This window comes from Rattus norvegicus, chromosome 5 (assembly GCF_036323735.1).
Source record: "Rattus norvegicus strain BN/NHsdMcwi chromosome 5, GRCr8, whole genome shotgun sequence".
Classification (NCBI taxonomy): Eukaryota; Metazoa; Chordata; class Mammalia; order Rodentia; family Muridae; genus Rattus; species Rattus norvegicus.
This window is the reverse complement of record NC_086023.1, coordinates 120,857,212-120,884,885: the sequence shown is the minus strand read 5'-3', so window position 1 is coordinate 120,884,885 and position 27,674 is coordinate 120,857,212. Positions and strand designations below refer to the sequence as shown.

General features: G+C 43.6%; 1 protein-coding gene across 5 annotated transcripts in view; it reads right to left on the bottom strand.

Moving 5' to 3' along the window:
* Raver2 (ribonucleoprotein, PTB-binding 2) overlaps positions 1-27,674 on the bottom strand; it is a 101,475-nt gene that overhangs the window by 13,396 nt on the left and 60,405 nt on the right. For 4 of the 5 annotated variants that reach the window (XM_063287969.1, XM_063287970.1, XM_039110292.2 and 1 more), the window contains 7 exons: positions 14,167-14,293; positions 9,149-9,231; positions 6,872-6,976; positions 6,617-6,728; positions 4,242-4,498; positions 2,835-2,943; positions 1,247-1,383 (listed from right to left, as the gene is read on the bottom strand). In XM_063287969.1, coding sequence (XP_063144039.1) covers positions 1,247-1,383; positions 2,835-2,943; positions 4,242-4,498; positions 6,617-6,728; positions 6,872-6,976; positions 9,149-9,231; positions 14,167-14,293 — 930 coding nt within the window. Of the gene's footprint in view, positions 1-1,246; positions 1,384-2,834; positions 2,944-4,237; positions 4,499-6,616; positions 6,729-6,871; positions 6,977-9,148; positions 9,232-14,166; positions 14,294-27,674 lie in introns of all 5 variants that reach the window. The other variant, NM_001191867.1, reaches the window with a different exon arrangement.

The window sequence follows — 27,674 nt, the reverse complement described above, 5'->3', positions numbered from 1 at the left end:
ATACATTATTTTATATCACTTCAAACATCCAAGTTGTATTTCCTAGTAAAGATGACAATTTGCTTGCACTGTCTTAATTGAACACTTTTGTTGTTTCTAATCTTCGTAACAACTATGTATTACTCATAAATGACTTTGTTTATCTCCAGTAATGTAACTTTTGTCCCTTACATACACTCAATGAACAATGTGCTCATCTACACTACTGAATACATTAACAAAGCTGGAACCTTAGGAAGGAAAGTGGCTTCATCGTGACGTCAGCTCTGACCCCCAATCTCTAAATTAACCACATCGATGCATCTTTTCAACATAATTTAGAATAACACTCCATGTTCATGGGTTCTAGAACCATACGCTAAAGCATCTGCATGATGGGAATATTTGAAGACCTCTACCAAATACATGGAGCCCTTTTGTTATTATTCCCTAAACAGCACAATGTGATTACAGAGCATTGCCATCAAATCGGCTATTATAAGTCATCTCAACAGGTTCGAAGAACGAAGACAATTTCCCCAGAAAGACTGCACACATGACACCATACACGTGAGACCTCAGCATCTGGAACCCCAGAGCAAAGCTCCTAGAGATGCTGAGGGCTGGCTCCTCCTCATGCTATGACACTGGTATTCAGCTGGCCACTGGCATGCACACACAAGCCCAGCACTCAGGGGGCTGAGTCACTGTGAGTTTAAGGCTAGCCTGGTTTATCTAAGACTCTGTCCTGTCCCCCCCTACACACACACACACAAATCAAACATCCCACTAAAATTAGCATAGGAATGCTTGTAAATGTGAACATTTTCTGTATCTCTTAAGCAATGATCAGGAATGGAGGTTTTCTCCCTTGGTTTCCTAAGGTTTGCACTCACATAAAACAGACGGCAGCAGAATTCTCAGCAAAGAGTCAGATAGCAAATACCTAACCCTGTAAGCCAGGTAGGCCTACTGCACTGGGGGTGACAGCACGATGGAAAATATGTAGACGTGGCTTTGTGCAACCAAAAAGATGGTAGGATGGATGTCGTTTGAGAGCCACTAGTAAAACTGTAAGAGGTAAATAACTGATGTAAAAGAAAATATTAAAACAATTTCCTGAACCTACTCCCAAATTTTAAGTGATGAGAGATATCATTCTGTGTGTTCTCACAGCTAAAGCCGCTACGATCTGACGTGATCAGTAGTCTCAGTGTAGAGCTGGACCAGTGTCTCCCCATACAGTCCTGACCCACACATTATTTACCTGGGCAAAATCCTCGAAAGATGGAGAATAGGCAATGCACTTCTCCAGTGCATGCTGGGACTCACTTCCCTGAGAGATCACATCCAGAATGTTGCTCGCAATTCCAGTCTTTGGTGGCGTGCCTTTGCCTGCAGTGGCTAAAGGTGAAAGCAAGACCCCTCGGTGATTTGTTAAATTACAAGCGGGACAAAACACATTAACCCAGCCTGTTTCAAATGCATTACCAACGTGTTATTTTTATTTATTTTCTGCGGGAGGAATTATATATTATTTCATTTATTTCAGCAACTGAAAATGGAAGCCTGCCATATAGGTAAAATAATTATGATAGAAGCCTCTAAAATTTATATATGCATTTATTATAAATGAAAGAATATAAATATATAGCACAGATATTCTATTCTTTTTCTGTACTGAGAACTGAAACCAGAGCCTCAAGAATTCCACCATTCCACTATATATCCAACCCCATTGATTCTCTATAGCTGCGGTTCTCAACCTTCCTAATGCTGTGACCCTTCAATATATGTCATGGTGACCCACAGCCATAAAATTATTTCATTGCTACTTCATAACTTAAATTTTGCTAGTTAAGAAGTGCAGTATAAATATCTGATATGCAGGACATCTGATATGCAACCCCCAAATAGGTTACAACCCACAGGCTAAGAGCCATTGTTCTATATGAAGGCATACAAAATGCAAATTAAACACTCTTATCGAGGCAATCATTGACAATGTCAATTTTTAGGTGAGATCAGTATACTCCAGATATTCTAGAATACTCAACTTTTTCTTAGCCTTAGAAAACTTATAAATCAATACTCAAGGGGATACTTTGTGAAATGCCAAAATTGCATATTAAAAATTATACTCATCTCTATGTATTTACAACTTCCCCTGGTTTAACATTATGCATTTACACAAATGTGTGAAGATCAGAGCTTTAATAACAACTGCAGTCACGTGACGCTCATTTTTACTTTTTCCATTTAAAACTCAGTTTTAGAGACAACTTCATAAATGAGTGGGGTGGACTTCTCTCTGTGTCTCTCTCTGTCTCTCTCTCTTTTCTACATCACAGAGTTCCATCTTGTGTATCCAGTCTCTCTCTTACGAACAGTGTTAACGTGTTCCTCAGTTTTTGTTACTGTTTTTGAGTGAGTTAACTCATGCTAACTGAAGACCCAGTAGATTGCACTTCTGCTGACTGGTGGTCGTAGCTCGGATATCTGGATGCATTGGCTAGCTCGCCGAGAGGCTTTAATCTCTAATCTAGAATGATCTACCCACACTGTAAATGATGACAGTACTTCAAACAATTCACTGTCTTCATGATTTTCAATCGTGCCTTAATAACTGAAAAAATTATTTTGCCCTCAACAAAAATATTGTAAAGGTTTCTAAAGTCTTTTAATTTTCATTTTTTCAAATAATGGACTTATTATTAAAGAATAATAAGGACCATAATTTAGGGCTTAGTTTTATCACTAGGCATCATGACCTTCAACTAGGTTAGGATGAAAGTAAAAGTCATTACAGAGCGTCTTCAGGGGAATCTCATGGCTGGAGCGCGGTCCTCACTTACATAGGCAAACACTGGGCAACACACTTGCCAAATTCAAATATGGATTTTTACTGAGCCGGATTTCTTTTGGTGGTTCTCCCAAGAGTGAAGTCTGATTCTTAGAGGCTGCCTATTTGCCAAAAACAAAAGAGTGGTTAAGAGAAAGGAATGGGGAGGGGTCAGGGTACGTCACATAAACATGTGGCAATGGAATTTCTCATTTCATACAATCAATACATGTTTACTTATTTACATCAATTAAAAATGCAGAAAGATGTATTTTTTCACTGTATCTTGTATGGTATGATCATCTGTGGGCTCTGCTGGGTGAGGTGGCCCACGCCTTTGATCCCAGCTCTCAGGAGACAGAGGCAGGCAGATCTCTCAGTTTGAGGCCAGCCTCAAAGGCTAACACCGCAAGCTCCAGGACAAGCAACACTAGATAGAGGGAGCCCATCTCCACAAGCCCTTTAATAAAGCACAGAATCCCACGAGGGAAGAAAAACTCAAAGCATCTTGTATCATCTCACTTGATCTTAAGAGAATTCATCTTTCCAAGAAAAACAAAAACCTAATTCCACATCGTAGCTCTAGAAATACAGTTTTATCAATTACTATAAAGTTTAAATTTCCCATCACGTGGCCAAACCCAAATGACACGAGTGAAGTTTACTAATCATCTCTAGTCCTGAAAGTAATGCCAAGAAAGAGCTCGTGCGCTGACTTAGATGACAGTGTTAGACAGGACACTGGAAATACAGACACTGTTGTATCTTCAGCTACCTAGGAGCAGCCTCTAATACGTCTAACAGAAAAAGATGGGATGGAACTCTGAGCCTTCATTACGGTCCATTCTCTTCCTCTTTACTCTCTGACCAAAGACTTTTAAACCACAGTCCTGGTTATTACAGGTAAGGTAAAGCTAAGTGGCTTAGTTTCCTTTTGATCTGATGAAGAAAAAAAAAAAAGCACAGTATAAAAAGTGTATTCCTGAGTTCATTTCTGTATTTGAGAACCACAGCTCCTTTAGTTCCTGATGCTTTCTTGGCCAATACTGCTATGTGTGGACAACAGAACCTGTTTATACATCTTCGTAGGCCCCGAAGAAACCCAGCTTGGCTTGTGATGTGTTTATCGCATGGCGAGGCACTCGTTCATTCAGTTTGTGTGTGCTGTCTGCCTGCTATGCTCCAGGGACTGGAAACATTCACTGAGTAAGAAACTCAACCCTTAGCAAATTCACAGGAGCTCAAGAGAAGTCCCAACTGGAGCCACAGCTTTGAAGGTGCCGAAACCACTGGGGACAGTCACCAAACACAAGTAATTGGATAAGACAGGACAATGTCACAATTCAGGGACTAAAAGGAGCAGAAAGGCAGCCATGGGGGTATCCATTCCTCTCTGTGTGTCCCTTGCCTTCCAACCTACCTCCGCGCCTTTCGGCTGGCCTTGCAGGGTCTTCTGGTTGCCCGTCAGTGGACCTCCACCAGGAAGGCCTGGGAAGGTCTGCAGATAATGCTGTGACCCTGAGAAACTAGCTTCGCTGCTGCTCACCGGGGCTGACTGCGTCTCCTGAGTGGTCCCACGCCCCGGCCCGGCTTGCCCAGCAGTGAGCTGGTGTGGGAAGAATGGCAACACGCCCAGTCCAGCTGCCAGTGTCGTCTGACTTGCAATCAGATTAGACGCTGTAGTGAACCACAGAGGCAAAAGAACCCTGGTTACACAAGACACAGTGGTCCTTTCTGGACCTATTAGAGGTCTATGAAATCCAACAGGTGAGGTCAGGGGTTAGAAAGCCACGAGAAAGCAAAAACTGACAGTAAAAATGTTTTTTAAATTTTCAATAATTTCTATGATAACCTAGACAGTATACTTTAATGATACATTTTAATTATTACTTTAGGATCGTATATCTCTTTTTGACATTTCAATTACACCAGTACTTAAAAATGTCCAATTATTGCAACTTGGATGCTTCCAGATTTGGAGAGAGTAACTGAGTCTCCTGTTTAAAGAGTTCGTCAGCATTTCTAAGGTTAATTTGGACTCAGCGGCAAGCCTGAGAGTGAGACTTCATCAGCTGTCGGGCGCTGGCCACACCCATCTCTTCTAAACTTGAGTGCAGTGTCTTCGCACTGGCAACGTGCACTCGGCAGTGGTTTGAGGATTAAGCCCAGAAATCCACAAATGATATAAATCAATGCTATTACCAAGTGGGGGAATCTGGTATTTAAATACTAGCATTGCCCTTAAAATCAACACTCAGGAATAAATACTAAATCAATAAAAGTTATGTTTTTATTTATAGGAAGAAAAATCCTGAAATGATTAAAAATTTCCATCAGAAAATTAGGTATGATTCTTATTTTAAAAATCTTTAAGTCAGGGATGCTGAGATGGCTTACCAGAGAGAGGTGATTGGCTCCAGCCTGGGTTTAAATCCTGAGACCCACAGGGTAGGAAAGAACAACTCCTTCCCACAAGATGTCTTCTATGTGCCAACTGCACACCATAGCACAAGTGTGTCCTGCCCTCCCTCAACCAATCAATTTAATTAAAAAATATATATATACATACATACACACACACACACGCACACGCACACGCACACGCACACGCACACACACACGCACACACGCGCACACACACACACAGGCATGGCGGCATGCACTCAGAACTATGCTGGGGCAAAGGCAAGAAGAGAACTTGAACTCACAAGTTCAAGATCAACCTGGGCAACATAAAACCCTATCTCGAAAAACAAACAAAAATTAAAACAAAACAAGTTTATAAAACAAGAGACCAAAAAGAAATTAAAACAGTTAATTTTGCTGTAAAATTTCCATCTTATGAATTCACTAAGCAGGTTTGCTCGCTGGTTGAGTACTCGCTCTGACCCCTCTATCTTTTAGGATATATTTATTTTAGACAGCGAATTGTCAGTGTTCTTAAAACAGCACGTGAGGTAGCAAACGGCATATGATCGAACATCAATATGAGGAACAAACATTTTCAGTAATAGAAAGTCAACGCTTTTCGAAATGGCAGACTCCCATCATACCGAGAAAGTTTTTCGGCAATTTAACCACTGCCTGGTCAACTTCAACAGTCGGAACTGACTGAGTTATTTGGTCTGAATGAGTTACTGGATTAGCCCGTTTTAGATGTGAGAGACTAAATGTGCGACATTTGCTGACAGAACTGAGCTCATCAGTGGAGTTGTTTACATCAAGCCTTCAATAAACTTCAAACTGGAGGTGCTATTCTAAATAAGAATAAAATAAAAGAAAAACCCTGGTATATGTCTATTTTTCTAAAGTAAAACTGTTCTGCCTATCATGTGCTCAGAGCATATATGCCCGTTTTCTTCCAAGTACCAACTTAAAATTAATTTCAAAATAATTCAAGTCAACGGGACTTATATTTACAAATGCTAGCTATTCCTTTTGTAAGAGCCGGGGGCTCCATCTTCAGTGAAATTGAAATGCAGACAAAGGTAATGTGCCATGAGCCCAACGGGCAGCATGTCAGCGTCAGATGGAGCTGTGTCTTCTCCTGGAGCTGCTGTGAACCTGCATAAAATATTAAAGCCCATCCACCAGGGACCGTCTCATCTTGGCATGGAGGCAGACCCATTAACAACATATCAATATCAAAACCAGACGAGGCAACGGGGCTCTTTAAATTTTAAATGGCCAAGACTCAAATTTAATTATCCTATAAGTAAGAGAGGAATAGAGGTAAACTATCTTCAAGCCTCAAAGCCGATTGCATAAGGACTTCTTGGTAAATGGGCTATTTACTTTTGTGTGCTTCTCCATGATGTCCCAGGTCCGTTTTCAGTGGAAGTGGTGGCCCTATTGCCAGAGCAGGCTGCAGCACCATGGCGGGAGGCTCTCCCAGCAAGCCAGGCTTCTACAAAAGGGGAGAGGAAGACAGTTTCCCATGGTGAAAAAAAAAAAAAAAAACCAAAAACCAAACAAACAGATCCTAGTGAAGATGGTCACATGTGTGAAATGTCACCATTTCATCACCAGGCTGAGGGATGAACTACTTACATTATTAGTGTGGGCGTTGTCAAACTTCATCAACGGTTGCTGTATCAAAGGTAAGGGAGAAAGATTCTGAAGGAGTAAGGATGATGTGTTACCCACAGCTGAGCTCTGTGGAATTAATGAGACACCAAGTTACAATCAGAAGAGTTATTTGGTCTATAATCAACTCATCTTAAAGTTCAATCAGAAGTTAGTCTGAAAATGAAGGAAGCACTTCTTAGCCTGATGGCCAGCACACACCTTAAATCCCAGCACTCAGAGGCAGAGGCAGGTGGATCTCTGAGTTCAAGGCCAGCCTGGTCCACAGAATGGGTTCTAGAACAGCCAGGACTACAGAGAAAACACTGTCTTGAGAAGAAAAAAAAGCCCTTCTGAACTTGTATTAGTCTACTTTCCCCCATAGGGGGTATCCTCCAATAACAGTTAAGAGACCCATTCCACGTCCTTTGTTACCCTTTTCTCCTGGTTTTAATGATGGGGAAATAGGAATTTATTGATTGAGTTAATCACGTGACAAGACTTGATGCGCTCTTTTTACAAATAGGATGGTGTAAGAAATGTAATACCATTTGACCCCGTGTTACCATGGTCTTGGAGACTTTAAATGAAAAACAAGTAAGATTCTAATGGCAGTTCTCTGAGGAAGAGACACGCAGACACAGGACACACATGGGGGGGGGATCTCATTTAGACTAGAGAGTCAAGGGAGGCTCTCTTGGGGACCTAGCATGTGTTGAGGTCTGAAGGCTATTTAGGGGAAGTCTGGGTCAGTGTGGTGAAAGGACATCCTGGTCAAGGAGACAACCCTGGAGGAGGGAACAGGTCCTTTTGGGATGGGGAGACACAATAAGCTCTGGAGAGAGGGACTTGCAGGCCATAAAAGCTAACACTGCCTCTCTGTTCTTTCTTCTACCATGGTGGCACTCACCCTTCCTAATGCTGCGACCCTTTAATACAGTTACTCATGCTGTTGACCTCCGACCATGAAACTATTTCACTGCTACTTCATAACTGTAATTTTACTATTATGAATCACAGTGTGCTTATCCGATTGCTATGAATCATAATGTACATAATCTGACCATCATGAATCACGATGTACATATCTGATAGGTAGGGTTTTTGAATATGCAACTCCTGTGAAAGGGTCATGTGATCCTCAAAGAGGTTGCAACCTCCAGGCTGAGAACTACTGTCGTAACGGATAGAGCAACCATCTGAATCTCTTTGCTAAGACCGCTTATTGGATTATAATTAATGTTTGCTGTTCCTGCTGTTTTGTTGTTGGGTTTTTACTGTTGTTCTGAGATAGAATCTCACTCTGGAGCCTAGGCTGGCCTGGAATTTACTATGTAGCCCTGGCTAGTCTTAAACGGAGTAATCCTCCAGCCTTGGCCTCCCCAGTGTTGGGATTACAGGAACAAGCCAGCATATCTGACTCAAGCATTCATACTCTTTGAAAATGACGAGGAGGATGGGGGTAGAGAAGAGGGCATCCCCAGCAACCCGAAAGCCTGCTAGCCGGGTATGTGCAACAGTAAACATACCCTGCCTCAAACAAGGTAGAAGGCAAGGACTGACACCCAAAGCTGCCCTCTGACCTCCACATAGACACCATGGCACACATTCTGCCTGTCTGGGCCCGCCCCCTCTACACACAAAGAGAGAGGAAAACCTATTCATTATCTAGCAAAAATATATCACAAAATAAGTATTCTGTCCTAATCCTCTCCAAGCAGGAGTTGGTAGGTCTATCTGTCTGTGCTGTTATCCTTAGCAGGACTACGAACACCCCTCTTGTGACTTTATGCAGCCATTATAAGGATGTTCTCTGCCAGCTCTACCTGTACAGGTCTAAATTCCAGCTATTCAGGAGGCTGAGGCAGGAGGGTGCCTCAACGGTCTATCTGTCTACAATATGAGTTCAAGGCCAGCATTGGCAACTATAGCAAGGTTCTCTACCAAAATCAAAAGTTAAAAGAAAGCTGGAGATGTAGGTCAGCACTAGAGCACCTACTAGCATCAGAAAATTCTAGAACGGTCCCTAGACCACAAAGGGCGGAAGGCAGGCAGGATATTTTTTAAAAAGCAAAATGCTCAGTTAACTTCTTGGTGAGGTCTGGCACGCCGGTAAATTCCAGTCCTTGGGGAATGGATGCAGGAGAAATAGAAATTCAAGGTCATCCTGAGCTACATAAAATTCTGTCTTGAGAGGCTGGGAGAGCTGGAAGTCCGCACTCCAAATCGCCAGTGCTTCAGGACCCGGTGCTCCATACATACCTGCTGTGCTTTACTGAAGTGTAAGAGCGCGGAGGGGAGGGACGGACTCAGCAGATGAGATAGGCTGGGTGTGACTCCGAGAACTGTAGGGAAGATCAGAGTCAGTCAGCAGAAAACCATAACCATGTGACTTAAGAAACTCAAACTACAACACGTTCCAAAAATGTTTCTTTTACACCTTTAACCTGCACGGGAAGTTTCATCATCTCCTGGCTGAGAGGGGCAGGCTACTTTCGATTCCTTGCTCAGTGCCTTTTTATCTTATGTATGGGTGTTTTGCCTGCACATATGTATGTGCGCCATGTGAGTGAGTGATGCCCAAGAAGATCAGAAGAGGGTGTGGGATCCCTGAGACATGGAGTTACCACCATGTGGGTGTTGGGAACAGAACCTTGGTCCTCATGGAGAATAAAAGTGCTCTTAATCAGTGAGCCATTTCTCAGCCTTCTTTTTGTCACGCATTTGGGAGATGTTTGTTGGAAGGAAGGGCAAGGGTTAAGATGCAACCCTCATCCTTTATGGAAAATCCTTTAGAGAAGATAATATTTGCACAGAAATTCTTACATCATAACACTAAAAAGATGCACCGTGACTACATACGACAGGGCAAAGTGGCCCATGTCATTAATTCCAGCATTGGGAGGCAGAGCCAGGCAGGTATCTGTGAGTTCGAGGCCAGTCTTGTCTACTCAGCAAGTTCCAGGCCAGCCAGGAATAACACAATAAGACCTTGTTTCCAAAGAAACAAACTTAGAGATGATATGAATGAATGGTAACTCAAGTCTGAGTCCAAGTACCACGTACATTTCAGAAGAGATAATATACAGAGAATAAAGAACCACGAAATAGAAAACACAGGACTAATTTCACCTAATTATTGTTATGGAAAGACGATATCTACTATTTCATGGTTTTAAGGGCATTGTTCCCAACAGAAATATATCACAGGTTAGCATTTAGAAAAGGTCACAGGGGGGCTGGAGAGAGGGCTCAGCAGTTAAAAGCACCAGTTGCTCTTACAAAGAGTTCAATGATCAGCAACCACATGGTGGCTCACAACCATCCATAATAAGGTCTGATGCCCTCTTCTGGTGTGCAGGTATACATCCATATAGAGTACTCATATACATAAAATAATTAAAAGAAAAAAGCAAACTGAAAATGTTATTATACCTTTGCATAATGTACATGGACCAGAACAAACACTAGGGTATGCCTATATTCCCAGTTAGGTAGTGAGTCCCTATCTCAAAAACAAAAGGACACCAAGTTAACATATACCTGCTCACTCTACTGAAGGGTTCAGTTAAAAAGTGCTATAGTATATAGCCTGACTGTACATCAACCTCACGACTCAAGTCTACAGCCCGTAACGAAGGTGTAGATGCAAATAAAGACAAAGCTTCATTGTGATTTCACCTCAACCTGGAAAGGATGTAATTCCCCAGCAACCACGGACCGTCCAAGAAAACACTAAAGTGGAAACTGCGTGCCTTCTCTAGCTTGGCATGTGCTCGCTGAGGTACAGATGTATTCTTCTTCCCTTACCAACCCAAACAAAGCCAGGAAATAATTTCTCCATCCGGGTAAATATTAAACATCTTAAAATAGAGACAGTGACATTAAACATAAACATACTCCTGGGACTGGAGAAATAGCTCGATGATGAAGGACACATACTGCTTTCTCGGAGGACCAGAGTTTGGTTCCCAGCACCCACGTCATGTCGCTCACAGCTGCCTATAACTCCACTCTAAAGATCTGCATTCATGTGTATACATACCCATCCTCGTGCAAATAATTTTAAAATTAAAAAATAAAACCTAAAAAAAAAAACCCATATTCCTAATGACCACAAACCAATGCAAACAGAAAACTGGAGGGAAAGTATATACTGCTGGATAGAGAGGTAGAAACAGTGGTGGGGCAGAATTACTAAAGATGCCCACAATCCAAAGTGTGGATGACATTTCCCAAGAGCACCACATCTTTAAACATGAGAGCAATCTTGGACTGCATCATGAGAAATGATGTGTCCATCACAGGAATGAAGGACTACTGCACTGTGCCAAGGAAACCAGCCAACGGGACAGTGCCATGTCTAGGGACACCGTGTTTGAGGACAATCCAGAAAATCCACATTTAATACATTTTGGGAGGATTATTTTCCACATAGAAAAACTCCCATTAAAGTTCTAACACCTAAAGGGGACAACGTTTGAAATGTAAATAAAATAACCATTAAAAATAAACAAATAAAAAGTTCCAACCTCTAAAAAGACCCTGCACGGCTGGGAAAAGGGGTTGCCAAAAGCTGTGAGTTATTAACAAAACCCTCAAGGCCAAGGGTAAGGCGCCCCTTTGTGCTAGGTAGGGGTTTTGGTATTTTGGTATTTTGTTGTTGTTGTTGTTGATGATGATGATGATGTTTGTCTTGTCATCTAGACCCAAACTACCATCATCCGGGAAGACAGAATCTCAGCTGAGAAAATGCTTCCATAGACTATCTTATGGGCAAGCCTGTGGGGCATTTTCTTGATCCATGATTGACGTGGGCAGGCCCAGCCCAGTGTGGGTGATGCCACCCCTGGGCAGGTGGTCCTGGGTTTATGAACAAGCAAGCTGAGAAGGCAGTGAAGAGCAAACCAGTAAGAACTCTCCTCTGCGGTCCACACCTCAGCTCCTGCTTGGGTTCCTGCCCTGTCTTCCTCTATAATGAACTGTGAGTGACCTGGAACCCTTTCCTCCCCAAGTTGCTGTGGGCCACTGTTTTTAGCCTGACAGTAGAAAGCACACAATGCACACTCCAGAGCCTGGATGCGCGATGTAAAAGGGAAACCCAAGATGGAGCAAAGCTGAAGCTGTGCCCCTGCCGCTTAGGTTTTCACAGTCCTGCAAGGGAAGCCCAGTTGAGCAGGAGCGGCACTCCTGTTCTGGGGGTAACCAACGGTTCTCTGATTGGATCTGAGACCTGATGCATAGGAGGGACCCCATGCCTGACACTACAGACCTGGTCAAAACCCAGCCAGGGAGATGAGGAGCCCTAGCATGGGAGCTGAGATAGTTTTTGAGCAAATATGACTGTGTCCACAGAAATGTGCTGCTCTCAGCCGCCATGTGAGAGCCCCCTCTTTCACTTGAACAGTGGTGAATGCAGTGAGGGGACTCATGGCCCCACGAAGTGTTGAGAGTTTATGACTAATGAATGCTCAGCCCTAAAGATGGCCTTTATGCCACCCCTCTAAGGCTCAGGGAACATTGGGAAGACAGAAAAGAACTTCGACATATCGTTGTCCCCCGGGTAAGACGCAGCCATAACAATCACAGTCTCACAGCGGCTGTAGATGCCTGCACAGGGCCAGCACAAGAATAGACCCACCGACAGTCAGGCATAGGTGGAAGACCTGCTCAGGAGGACCTCCCTGCCCCTCTGTGCTGGTCTGAATATGCTTGACCCAGACTGCGGCCCTATTAGGAAGTGACCTTGTTGGAGGAGGTGTGGCCTTGCTGGAGGAAGTGTGTCAGTGTGGAGGTGGGCTTTGAGACCCTCCTCCTAGCAGTCTGAGGACAGTCGTCTCTTTGGAGGAAGATACAGAACTCTCAGCAACTCCAGCCCACATCTGCCTGGATGCTGCCATGTTCCTGCCTTGATAAGGACTGAACCTCTGAACCTGTAAGCCAGCCCCAATTAAATGTTATTTATAAGAGCTGCCTTGGGTCATGGTGTCTGTTCACAGCAGTAAAACCCTAACTAAGCCGCCCTCATTGCTGGACTGTTTGCCATTGATCAACTCAGGAAGGAGATTCGCTGTCCTTAGCTATGGACTTACTGGTTACCCCTCGAATGGACAGTCTCCATCCAGTGGTCTCAAGGTGGCTTGACTAAACGGGTCATAAAACAAGAAGTCATGAGCTTGGGAAGGGGACTGCTGGGGGTGAGTGATAGGGATGGGAAGGATGTTAAAGGAAGCAAAGAGTAACCAGGATACTCTATACATACGTGTGAAACTGTCAGTAACATTATATTTTAAAAATTCGCACACCAATGGCATGCTTGCACGTCACGGCCTAACGGCATGAGGAATCCTCGCACTAGTGTCTTTCATTTGCCTACTCCTGTTAGATCCTCTCTGGTAAAATTATAATCATAAATGTGATGTTTTCCTGAATTCTATAAGACATTTCAGAAGATTACCAAACTGAAGGGTCCTGGCATCTCCCAAGTCTGTATAGCTGGCTGGTCAGAAGTTCAGGTAGCCCGGAGTGTAGCCAGAGTCTAAAGTGGAGCAGCCACCCAAATGACTACTCTTAATTTGTGGGTTATGTGTCGCTGAGCATGGGAGTTGACGTCGGGCCAGTTGGGGCTGAACGGGAATAAACTCTCTGAGTATGCTTACGCTAAATATATTTATCCTGGACTTCAGCACTGAATATCGGCATCATCTCGTAACACTAACACAGAAGTCGTGTGTATATAAAGCTGTTTGTTTCAGAAGGAAATCCCGGAAAGAGAAAAGGAAAGAGCTTGTAGTCAGTATACCGTGGTACCAAAGTTCTGAGTAGTCAGAAGACGTGTGCTTCTGTCAGCTGCTACAAAGGAACTTTGTTCTCTAGGGCAGAGAAAGGTGGGGACGAAACAAATCTGCGTTTTCAACAAGACAGGCCCACCAGAACAATTACAGAGAAAGGCCCCAGGCTCTTGGTTCACCCAGGCTCCAGTAGAGTGGTGTGTGCCATTATTCCTGGGTTTAGAAGCTGCAAAGAGCTAAACTGAAGGTTTAATATTTAACACTTACTAACGGTACAGAGAACGGAACCACAAAACTAGATTGTACCCACCAAACGGCCAAGATGTACCATCTCACACAGCTGACTAATGATCATTAACAGTTCTAGAAAGGAGATAAACAAGCCTAAGGGTGCATTTGAACACGCAATGCATGTTTTTACATCTCGCATACCATGCAGCATGAGCGACTCATGCAAGTCTGTGCTGGAGGGGGATGCGTGGTGCTTACCTGGCTTCACGGCCCGTCCACAGAGCTGGGGCTGCAGAAGAACTTGTAGCATGGCAGGATTGTTTAAACTTTTCATAATCTGTACCGGATTGGGTTCTGGCAGTAATCCCTTTTGATTACTGTGCATCTTCAGTGTGGACAGAAACAACAACAGAAGCATAAGTAAAGTCCAAAGGCGCTCCTCCTACAGGCCGCTCACCTAAGACTTGTTTCCTGACGAACACACCATGCACTTACTGAGTGCTTTCTACTACAGCTCCCAACAATGACACATGTCCCATGCTACTCACGACAGGCGGTCCTCATCTGACACCTGTCCAACGCCAACCGGCTTCCGATAAAACTAACACTTTAATACCACAAGTTCCATTACAAAACCCAAGCAAGATAATGCCAAGGAGAGATGGATTTTTAGCAAAGCGTTATCTCACTGGCCCAACACTAGACCCCGCACTACAGGCAGGCTTCCTAGACTGTTGGTGGATCCAACGTGGGAGAGCTTATCTTGACTTTCAAACAAAGTTTTCCTCTTCTGAAAGTTTATTTCATTCACTCTACGGTGAAATGGAGATGAACTAAGCTGCATGGCTACCTAAAAGTGTGAATCACCTTTTAGTTTTAAAAGGCATGAGAGTTGGTGAGATAGCTCATTGGATGAAGCACTTGTCACGCAAGTGACGACTGGGGCTCAGACCCCCAGAACCTGCAGAAGAAAAGCTGGGCGTAGAGCAGAGCGATACCTTAGCAGGTAACAGTGCTTACAGCCAAGCCTAACAACCTGAGTTTGGTTCCCAGGACCCACACAGTAGGACAGGACAGCTCACCAAAATTGTCCTCTAACCTCTCTAATATGCACCGTAGCATGTGCATACATAGACTCTCTCTGTAAATATGCATATCTTTATACACACACACATACATATATACATATGTATACACACAGAGACTATATATATGAATACACACACAGACAGAGACATATATACATACATATGTATACACACAGACAGAGACTCTTTCTCTCTCTTTATATATATATATGAATACACACAGACAGAGACATTATTACATATGTATACACACACATCTAGCCTCAAGAAAGGGAGAACTGACAAGGACAGTTAGGTCTCTCTCCTAACCCAGCATCTATAAAACTGAGAGGAAAAGAAATACAGACTCAAGAAACAGACATGGCACCAGCAAGAAGCCCTGTCTGGATAGGAAGTGTGCAGGCACACATGTATAGAGAGCAAGAAAGCCTAGGTCCACAGAGAGCTCGGGGACAGCTTTGGCAGGTGGCACTGCACAGCTTTCTCCACCATTCCCTCAGGGAGCTGGGCTCTCTGGGCAGCAAAGGCTGCACAGAAAAAGAGCAGCGTGTATCTACTGATGCCTCAGAAACAAAGAGGAGCAGCAGGTGGTATGTAAGCACAGGGCAGAGGACAAAGACCAGACAGACAACGCTGGTGGGGGCTGATGCTGGCCACAGACCATCTCCTTTCCAACTAGCAGCATCCTGAGCTCTTCACACCTACAGCCACAGTGAGGTTCACTGAGGAACGTGAAGCCTAGAAAACATAGGGCTGGGAGCAAGGTACAGCTGCGCTGTGAGGCAGTGCCCAGTGTGGTGGGGAAAGCCCAGAGGACAGTGGGCCAGAGCTCTCCCCGTCTGTCATCCTTAAATCCTAACAAACCCAGGCTTCCCCTCTAGGCTTCCCATCATCCCTTTGTCTACCAAATTTGCATGGTAGATGTAGGTGTGTGTAGGTACGGAGGCTATGGAGCAGTGCACTGCTCTACACTGAGATCTACAATGACCCTTTCACCAACCTGTAAACACTGGCATACAAGGAAGCTCACTGCACCCTCCCCCAAAACATAAGTATCCAAAGAAAAGAAAACTTGATATCTGGGGACTAGAGCCACTCAAACAAAGGCAGGAGGCGGGACTGCTTGTGATAGAGAAAGCAGAGGTAATGGACAGGAAACTAAGATCGCCCGCTGAACATGACAGATGTCCCAAAGGTAGCTAAGTAGCCTTAACTAGTAACATGAGCAGGGACACTCGGTTATAAAGGCCCAGTGGGAAGCACTAGCATGAAAAACGAACATATAAAGAGAAAAATCAGCCTCCGCTTACTATAAATAGTACTGCTCCAAATGTGTCACACGGACTAGAAGATCCCGAATCCTCAAAAGCAAGCCCATAAACCGGCACGGGGGCCCCTATCCTGTAGATAAAGGCTTCAGAAACTCACAGAGCACTCCACTGACCCTGGAGCCTCTGTTTTTATCAGGCGTGTTAAATGGTGAAACAAACATGATTCAAAAGAAATCAACGATCTAAAAGAGGAGGTTAAAGACACAAAAGATGCAAACAAAATCAACAAGAGCAAAATTAGTAAGGGCAAGGTGAGAGTAACAGCAGCAGTAGCAGCAGCAAGGTGACAGGGGCTAGAGGCCAAGGACCAGGGACCAGGGACCAGGGGCCAGGGGCCAGGGACCAGGACTTGATCAACAGGGGCCCCTGCAGGAGAAAAGGTGAGAGGTATCTTTGGAAATTAGCTGAGAGGTGCACCTTATTAAAGAGGGCCTAAGGAGTGCAGAAACAACCATCAGCCACTGGGGTCCCACGTATGCGGCTAAAGAGCACACAGAGCTACTCAGTGGTCATAAAGGTTATAAACACCAAAGCAAAAGGTGAAAAAAAAATGAAAAAGGAAATGCTATGAAAAGCTTCCAGGAAGAACACATCTCCTAAGGAACAAGGAGCCAACCACAAACAGCTTCTTCCTAGAAACACTGGACTAGGGAGACGACAAACCAACACTAACCAAGTGCTAAGGGAAAAATGTCCCAAGTTAGATCTGTATATTCACGGGGCAGGGGGCGGTGATCAAGTGTGAGAAAAGCGAAAACTGTTCCCAACTGCCCACACTCTGGACGGCTTTTACCACATGAATGGCTTCACTCAAATCTCCCTGGGAGGAAATGTTGCAGTCAGAAAAGAGGCAAATGTAAGACAGCATTGTGTGACATATAGAAGTTAAAGTATCCTATCATAACTTTGTAATAGGTAGGCCCAGGAAACAGATATGATTCAGGGCAATTCTAAAGTAAGGGACTGGGACTAACTCCCATGTAGTGAGTAGAAAGGAGGAAACAGAAAGGTGTGTGTGTGTGGGGGGGGGGGTGAGCTAAGTGGAAAGACAGGGTGCTAAGAATGGAAAGGGTATTGATGAGTTAGGAACAATTACCAGTAGGAAAGAGATAAAACGTAGCCTAGGAGGACGGTTTCCCCAGTAAACACACTTGCCACGACCCCTGAAGACCTGAGTTTAAACCCCAGAGCCTACATAAAAATCCAAATGCAGAGGCATGTATGTATCTGTAAGGCACACCCAGCAGAGGCGAGAGGTAGGGACAGGAGAATCAGCCAGAATGTATAGGCCGCCCAGCCCAGAATGCACAGCACAGTAAAGGAGGCTTTGCCTCAAGCAAGGTGGAAAGAGAAATGACCTTGGAAAAAAGTTGACCTATGACCTCCACTGCACACTGTGGCACAAGGGTGTGCTTGCTTCCCCAACCCCACTCTTAAAAGATAAGGGGCTGGAGAGATGACTGCAGTTAACATTAGCTGCTACTCTTCCAGAAGACCGGGCTTCAAGCCCTAGCACCTACGTGACAGCTCACAACAGTCTGCAACTCTAGTTCCAGAGGACTTGACCCCGTCTTCTGGCCTCCATGAGCGCTGCATGCATGTGGTGCACAGCCATAAATCAGGCAAAACACCTATGGTACACATAATTTTTTTTTCTTTTCTTTTTTTCGGGGCTGGGGATTGAACCCAGGACCTTGCGCTTCCTAGGCAAGCGCTCTACCACTGAGCCAAATCCCCAACCCCCACATAATTTTTAAAAATGAAAAAACTGTCAGGTGTTAGGTGCACGCCTTCAATCCCAGCACTGAGGAGTCAGAAGCAGGTGGGTCTCTACGTTTCTGGTCAGCCTGGTCTAAATAGTGAGCTCCTGGACAATGAAGGCTACATAGTGAGACCATCTTGAAACAAACACAACAAAGAAAAGAAAAAGAAAAATGAAAAGACAACATGCACAGCTGGCAAGCAGAAGAGAGTTCCAATAGTTAGAAATATGGGAAAAAGGCAAAACGGTTAGTCAAAAGAAAGCACAAGGAAATAAGATATGTAGAACACCAACTGGACAAAAGTCAGAGCACACATTAAAAGATGCTTTAAATGCACCCATAAAAAGACATGGACTTCCATATATGATTTTTTAAATGTTAGCCATCAGACACACACATAAAAAAACATACACAGAAAGGCTGAGATGAAGGACAGCAAACGTAAGCCAAAGAAAGCTGAAGCCAGAGTAACATCAGAAAGGGGTCCTTTCAAAGGCACATGTACTGATAAAGCGGCCAGTGTGCCACCAACAGATGCCTATCAAGAACACACTGCAAAATCTGGAGCAGCAACTATAGAATAGGTAGAAATAGAAAAGCTGTCCATTAGAGAGAAAAGATTCTAGGACACTAACAGATGACAATGATAAAGAAATGAGGAAAAGAAAAAAGGTAGAGAAGTAGTGTATTCCCACACATGTGTGTGCACACACGACTTTATAGCTATCGGGCACAGTGTCTGAGCCATTTCCAAGCATGAATGGCACATGCGAGAGAAATTGGCCACATAACAATACACAAAGCTCGCAACGTTACCTTATCTCCACGTCAATACACAGGTTGTTTCCCAATCATGAACAATCAGAAATCACCAAGAGAAAATTAACTTGAAAATCTATGGCTAGAAGCTGACCATGTGAAGAAGAAATGCCAAGGTAAGAAAACGACAGGCTCTTTTGAAGAGTGCGGAGAGACAGGCAGGGCAAAAAAGGAAGAAAGATAGCCACGCTCAGTACAGCTTCAGCCCCACGGCTCCCAGCAGCAGAGGTGAAGCAGAAACCTCATCAACAGGTAAGACAGGAGGCCCAAGTGAAAAGAGAGCCGCAGTCCTACCCACAGGACAGGCCCCGATGGTATCGAAGCCTTAAATTCCCGCTGCCTGTCATGCTGATACAGTGCCTTTGCCATGAGCCTTCTCAGGAGCAGAGAGAAGTTCCCCAAGTGCCACCGTGAGAGATATTCTACTGTTTAAAACTGAGCAGCCCCGGGGCCTGGAAGAGTGCAAATAAGGGAGCCTGAAACCCTCCTGCCACAGTTGCCAGATGGGGAAGAGCCCTGGAAGACAGCTGTGGAGAGCAGAAGGCTGACAGGAAAGCACGGAATAAGCTATTTCACGGACTGAACATAGAGAACAAACTGTCAACCAATAGTGCAACAACTGGCACCTTTTAAAAACTGACAAATAAGGACAACCCAAGACAAGCACAAACTACAGCCGTATGGCAGGTTCAAAGCTGACCATGTGAAGAAGAAATGTCAAGATAAAAAAAATAAAGACAGGCTCTGGGGGCTGGAGAGATGGCTCAGCGGTTAAGAGCACTGACTGCTCTTCCAGAGGTCCTGAGTTCAATTCCCAGCAACCACATGGTGGCTCACAACCATCTGTAAAGAGATCCGATGCCCTCTTCTGATGTGTCTGAAGACAGCAACAGTGTACTCATATATATAAAATGAATCTTAGAAAAAAAAAGGGGGGGATATTTTACTCCAAAGATAAAAACAATTGGAGTTTGTCAAGATCGAGGGATGTCATCCAGCTAGCCCTGTGGAGGGCATTTAAAGGAACCCTATAACATTGAAGAGAAAGCCTCGATCATGAGAGTTCAGGAAAAGATAAATTTCATGAGAGAAGATGTACAGAGTTAGGAAGGAAGGTCTCATCCCAACACAAGTAAGCTAAGCAAACTGTAATATTCACAGGGAGAAAGAAAAGAACAATAACCCAACCAACACAATTACATCCTCAACACCAACCTAGAGTGTAAGTAAATGGCCTCAACTCATCTTAAAGACATACAGATTAGCTGACCGGCAGAAAAACAAAATTCAACTAGCTGTCATCACCAAGAAACACACCTCCCTGGCAAAGACACCAACAGACTAGGAGTCAAAGGCTGAAGCAAAACAACTGGAAAATGAACCGGCAGTTATTGGATTGTCTGATGAATACACTGGAAACCTAATAAAAATAGATAAGGGAGGCCATTATGTACTAATAAAAGCAACAATTCATGAAGACAATTGCAAATGCCCATGCATCACACACCGGGGCTCCCAATCTCATTAAAGGTCAGATAGGGCCTGGTACAATAACTGTGTCATTTAGTATCCTACTCTTTAGATAGGTCATTCAAACTGAAAGGTCAACAAAGAAATCCCAGAGTTAAACTACACCACAGACCAAAGAGACTTAACGAAACTACAGAGTCACCAAAGCTGCTATCTTCTCAGGAGTCCATAAAGTGTTCTCCAGAACTGATTGCATTTGGGCCTTAGGGCCATTGTCGACAGGTACAAATGAACCGGAGCAACCTCTTGTATCTTAAATCATAGTAAAATGAAGCAAGACATCAGTAGTAAGAGGTATCACAGATGCTACACCAACACCTGGAGACTGGACATCTTGAATAAAGGAGAATGGTCAATGACAAAAACCAGAAAGGAAATTTTAAGTTTCTAAAAATAATAATAATAAAAATAAAAACATGATTTACCAGAGCTTTTGGGCTACAGCTAGAAAAATGTATAGTTACAAGTCTTTACACTGAAAAATAACAGATCAGACAGGATCTTGTGTCCCAATCAGTTGGAAGGATTATGTGCCTCAATGTCTTAGAAAAAAACCAAACAAGGCAAACCCCAAAGCAGTAGATCACAGGAATATGATCAGGGCAGAAATTAATGAATGAAATTCATTAATTAGGAGCTGAAGGAGTGACAAGTACCAAAGAGTAGGTTCTTTGAAAAAGTATGATTACCTGAAATAATTAACCCGAATTAACCTGAACTAATGAGAGGGAAAAGGCCCAATTAATACACCTAGAGGTAAAGATTTACAATTTCATTGTAAATGAGTACAAGGAAATACAGAGCATCATAAAAGAATATTTTTGAATTTTATATTTTTAAAAATGGCAATTGTAGGAAACATATAAATTCCTAGACACCTATGATCAATAGGAAAAACAGTAAGATATGAATAGTAGAGAAAGATAACGAAACAACAAGGCTCAAGTAGTAATACAGAGTCTCCTAACAAAGAAAAACCTACCACTAGAGTACTGCTCAAGCCCACCAAGCCAGCTGACACCAGTGTTCCTCAATTTCCCATAAAGCAAAGTGAGCGAGACCACTACCTAACTCTCCTAAGGTCAGCATTAACCTGATACCAAAACCAAGGAAGGGAAAAACAACACAAGTCCTGACTCATTTCCCGAAAGAACACAGGTATAAAAACACTCAATAAAAACATCTTCAATCCAAATTCAAGAACACATTAAGAATATCATACACCGTGACAGAGATGGCTTCACTCCAGGGATGCATGGATGGTTCAACATATGCAAATCCAGAAATATAATACAGCCCGCATAACTATGCGTTAGGACAGAAATCATATCACTATTCAATTGACCCAGGAAAGGCCTCAGTCACAGGTCTGCATCCCAATGATAAAAGAAAGCCCCAACGATACTAGGGAAACAGTAGGGATGTGCTATGACACAGTAAGGGGCTATATGAGAAACCCATACACTAACCATGAAAAACTATCCAAAAGCATTTCCTCTGAAACCAGGAGACTAGGCTGTCCACTCACTCTTAAGCAGAGTGCCCAAAGTCTTAGCTAAAGCAACAAGAAATGAAAGTGATTCAAATACGAAAGGATGGAGCTAAGGTATTCTTATTTGTATGTACAGTTTCTATTCTTTAGGATCCTCCAGATACTTAGCAGAGAACTATATGTGATAAGTGCCTTTAGCCAAGTGGCAGGATATGCAACATATATAAATCTGTACCTTAATGTATCAGTAACGAACTTGCCAAGAAAGAAATCAGGAAATAAATGCTATTAAAAATACCTTTAAAAACACCCAGGAACGAACTTCAAGTTGAAACTGTAAGACATCAGAGAAAGAAACTGAAGGCACTAGGAGATACAGACCTTCCACACTCCTGGACTGGAGGAATTACTTATGTGAAGGTAAGCATGTTACTAAAAACAACCTAACATTCAGGGCTATCCCAATCGAAATCTTGATGGCATTCTTCACAGAATTAGAGAAGAAAAATCACCATAAAATTCATAAGGAAGTAGAAAAGATGCAAAATGACAAAGTGGCCAGAAGCAGAAGCATCACAATGGCTCATCTCAGTAACCAAAGCTACACATCTCAGCACTGGCATCTAACAGGCCATAAACCAAGAGAACGGAGTAGACAATCCAGAAACCAGCCCAGGGGTTACAGCCCTTATCTCTGAGAAAGCTGTTGAAAACATACGGAGAAAAAGACAGTTCCTTACAAATGGTGTTGGGAAAACAGGGTATCAACGTGCAAAAGAATGAAGCTGGGCCCTTCTCTCTCAGTAAGCACAAAAACAACTCAAAATGGATGAAAAGCCTTAATTTAAGACCTGAAACTTAGACATTGCTAGGGGAAAAAAGAGAAAATACAAAATAGACATAGGAAAGAAGTTTCTGGAAAGGAATTAACAGAGCTCCCAGAATGGACACGTGAGATAAGATTGCACTGAGTTCAAAAGCTCCTGCAAGACTAAGGAAACAGCCACGAAAATGATTAGATGTTTCTCAGAACAGGGAGTGCTTTTAACATATTAGACGAGTGATATCTATAATCCATAAAGAACTACAAAAACATATACACACACACCACACACACACATCACACATGCCACACACACATCACACATGCCACACACACACATCACACATGCCACACACACACATCACACATGCCACACACACACATCACACATACACACACACCACACACACCACACACACACATCACACATGCCACACACCACACACACACATCACACATGCCACACACTACACACACACACACACACACACACATGCCATACACTACACACACACAGACCACACACCACACATGCCACACACTACACACACACACAGACACATCACACACACACATCACACCACACACACAAACACACACACACAAACACACACACAAACACACACACGAGAGTGACAATTTGGGGGAGGAAGCAGAGTCAGTCAGAAAAGAAGAGGGCTCACAGGGGCAAATATGAACAAAGTATGATGGTACACACACTTGAAAATATTTGTCACAAACAGTTTCTTCTATGCTAATTAAAAACTCAAATAGGGGGCTGGAGGTATGGTTTAGTGGTTAAGAGCACTGGCTGCTCTCCCAGAGGATGGGGTTTGATTCCCACCCAGATGGTGACTCCCTCTTCTGGCATCCTCGGGGACCAGGCAATGGACATGGGGCACATACATACAAGAGGACAAAACCGTCATGTGATAAAGTAAATTAATGTTTTAATTTAAAAACTACAAAAATTGAAAATCCATACCTCAAAATTTGTGACATATAAATATAATATTTGTTAGAAGTAAACCCATAATGTATTATTTATGTATTGTGGGGTTTTTTTGGGTGGATTTTTTGTTTTGTTTTGTTTTGTTTTTTTGAGACAGCTTTGTTCTACAGTCCTAGCTTGTTAGGAGCTCACTATGTAGTCCAGGTTGGCCCTCACTCATGACAATTCTTTTGTTTTAGGCTCCCCAATGCTGGTCTATAAATGTACTTAACATAAAATAAGATTTTAAAAGGGAGGAGGGGTGGAGAGATGGCTCAGCAGTTAAGGGCACTGACTGATCTTCCAGAGGTCCTGAGTTCAATTCTCAGCAACCACATGGTGATTGTAATGGGATCTGATGTCCTCTTCTGGTGTGCCTGAAGACAGCTACAGTGTATTCATATAAATAAAGCTTTAAAAAGAGAAAGAAGACTAGGGGCTTGGGATGTAACTCAGTGGCAGAGTACCTACCCATCAAACATTAGACCCTGAGGTCAAGTCCCAGCACCAAGCAAACCCAGAAAATAAGAATTAAGTGTTGACATCAAGAAGTATGGAAAGAAAATTAGCCTCACCACCCCCACCATCAACAAAAAGGGGAGAGTAAAAATGCAAAGCAGAAATGAGAAAAATATAAAGGCAGAAATGAGCAAAAGAGGAAAATCTGAGGAACAACGAGAAAACAAAAGCTGGTATTTCGAAAAGGACAAAATAGAAAACTCTTTCCTGAGGCTGCTGAAGAGAAAACAGAAAACACAAACTACACAGAGTGGAAATGAAGAAGTACGCAACATCTTAAAGTGCTAAGACGCCATGGTCTGAATATATCAAATGGTGAAAATGTAACCAGGAGAGATGGTCTCGTGTAGCAGTCACGGGCACCACAGAAACAAACATGGAAACAGAATCTCCACAGACAGCGCTCAGAGGTCATCCAGGAGCCCTCTGCAGTGGGCCTCGCAGAGACACACTCAGCTTCTCCAAGTAGACAGTCCTGCATTATGCAGACTGATCCTGAACTAGAGAGAAGGGGAGAGAGAAGATGCGGAAGCCATCTAATGACAGTGAGGTTAGTCTTGTCTCAATTCCAAAATTAAGTAGTGATCATGTTTTCAAAATTAAGTGCCTGCCTCTTTTGAGCACATCTCCAAAGCTATGTCCCATAAAAATATTATTAAATCAAATTGAACAATGTCTGGGCCGGGGTGGGGGTGACCAATGGGGGTTATATCGAAAACATGGAGTGAGTAGAGGTGGACCATGGGAGGGGTACACTGAAGGGAGAGAGGAGGGGCAGAGGGGACAAAGAAAGAACACTGCACGTTGGAATATTTGGAATACTCCAAATATGGAGATCTAGATTTAAACACACATGATGGAATGAGATGAAGGCAGAGAGAACTGTGTGGGGACGCATGGAGGGGACATGCACAGGTGTTGAAGGTGATCAAGGCACAATGGCATGCGTGTGTGAAATGTCATAGTGAAACCAATTATTTTTTTACACTAAAATTGTTTTAACTAAAAGGATGCCTTCCATGAAACAAATCTATCATTGTAATTTACCACCTGTGTGTTTTTCCTTCAGCTTGATACAATGTGGAATCTTCTGAGAGGAGGAGCCTCAGTTAAAAAAACACCTCCATCTCGTAGGCCTGTGGGCAAGTGTGTAGGGCATTTTCTCGATTACTGATTTATGAGGGAGGGTCCGGTCCACTGTGGGCAGTAGCCACCTCTGGGCTGCTGGGTCCTGAGTGGATAAGAAAGCAGGCTGAGCAAGCCACAGACAGCAAGTCAGCAAGCAGCACAATGTATGGCCTCGACTTCAGAGCCTGCCTCCGGGTTCCTGTTCAAGTCCCTGCCCACTTCCTCAGTGACAGACTGCACACTATACCAAAGACGCCCTTTCCTCTTCAAGCCACAGAGTTTATCACAGCAACAGAAAGCAAAATAAGACATCGTGTCAGTCAACTAGAGGATAAGTCACACAGTTATCTGAATTGTTGCAGAAAAACTTTGCCTGCTTGTTTTTTTTTTCTTCAAATTTCTAATTTCAGAAACTTGATTTAAAAAAAAAAAACATACCAAGAGCCCATAAAACGCACTTTTCTTAACAACTTGCTTTTAAAGTTTAAAAAAAACCAAAAATTAAAGCTTTCTCGCTGTCCTTGCTACCTGTTTATGAAGGTCTCATGCACCACTCCAAGATTCACCACTCATGGACAAGAAGGGAGAGTGATGTGACCCAGCCTAAGGAAAAAGGGATCACATGTGTGCCCCATGGGCTAGAAGACAGGAAGTTAATGGCATGGGGACTGTGTGTGGGGGGGTGTCACCCTGATCACGCAGGTGAATAGGGACAGCTGTACTGGAGGTGAGGAGGGAGGCCAGAGACGAATTGCCGGGTCTGTGGTGCACCATAATAACCATATCTGGTTATGACAGCACTGAAAAGTAAGCATTAAGAGGAAAGTGACTTCCTTTAGAAATGCTAAGGCTGGAGTTGGGGATTTAGCTCAGTGGTAGAGCACTTGCCTAGCAAGCGCAAGGCCCTGGGTTCAGTCCCCAGCTCAAAAAAAAAAAAAAAAAAATGCTAAGGCTGGGCTGTTGACTTAACATAGCGGCATTAGCTGTCTCAGTTTGTTCCTGTCCCTGGAGACACAGGTTTACTGATCCACCAACACAGGCACGGAATTTACCATTAGTGAGTAGTAACTGAGGAAATGGGAGTCCATGAGGGGAAGAGAGAGAGAGAGAGAGAGAGAGAGAGAGAGAGAGAGAGAGAGAGAACTGAGTTCAGAACCCACTGATGTCAACCTTCACGGGCACGATCAACTCAGGCAAGAATAGACAGGAAAACTTAGGCCTGGCAGGATTCACGGTCGAAGAGGTTTTAAATATTACAGATCTCACAGTCCAACACTGCAGATCACTTAACAGATCTGCATAGTAGAAATGCCTGATGGGGCTGGGAAGGTGGCCTGGGCAAGAAAGTGCCTGTCATGTAAGCATGAGGACCAGAAAAGACTAGGAATGATGGCATACACCTGTAACCCCAGTGCTGGGAAGGAGGAAGCCAGCGTCACCCACAGGGGCTTGCTGGCCAGGCAGTCTAGCTCAATAGGCAGGGTCCAGGTTCAGTGAGAGATCCTGTCTCAAAAGTAATGTAGAGAGTGACTGGGGATTGAGGAAGACAGCTAATGTTGACCTTTGGCCTCTACACGCATGCACACACGTGGACAAATATAAACACATATACTCACACAGAAATCCCTTCATGAGAGCAACTTACTTGAAGGAGGAGGTGGACACTATGTGCATGGGGTGGAGAGCAGATGGAAGATTAGGAACTGGTGCCAAGGGGCCCTGTTAATGTAACAGTGGTTGTAAAATCACTATCTAATGTTCTCCCCCAAGAGAAACACAAGATATTTATGGCAGCTGGGAAGGGACTAGTTAAACAGGCAAAACTAGGGAGAGACAGAGGGTCAGGAGCCCCCAGCTGGGGACACTGCCAGGAGCCCAGCATGACCGAGAGGAGGCATGGCTCTTCCTCTGAACAGGAAAGGGACATTCTTTACACGTACATTCTGGGCACTGAGTAAGTGCTTGTGCGTGCTGAAAAGGAAGTTAGTAGTGAGGGGAAAAAAGATGGATGCCTGACTGTGATACCTGATCTTCACAGGCACCACGATCATCTCAGAGACAAGAGCAGGCACAAGGCACAAGGACAAGTTTTAGATGGCTGCAGGAGAAAGCAGGAAACAAAGGATGACAGGCAAGCTAAGGCCTGTGGGGGTCAGTGGTTGAGAATTGTAAACTCTGCAATTCCAATTGGGTTACAAGGTGAGCAGAGGAAACAAAACTGATGACAGTGAAGAAATGGCTAAAGTAGTGACCTTTGAGAGTAAGAAGCCAAGGATGCTAAC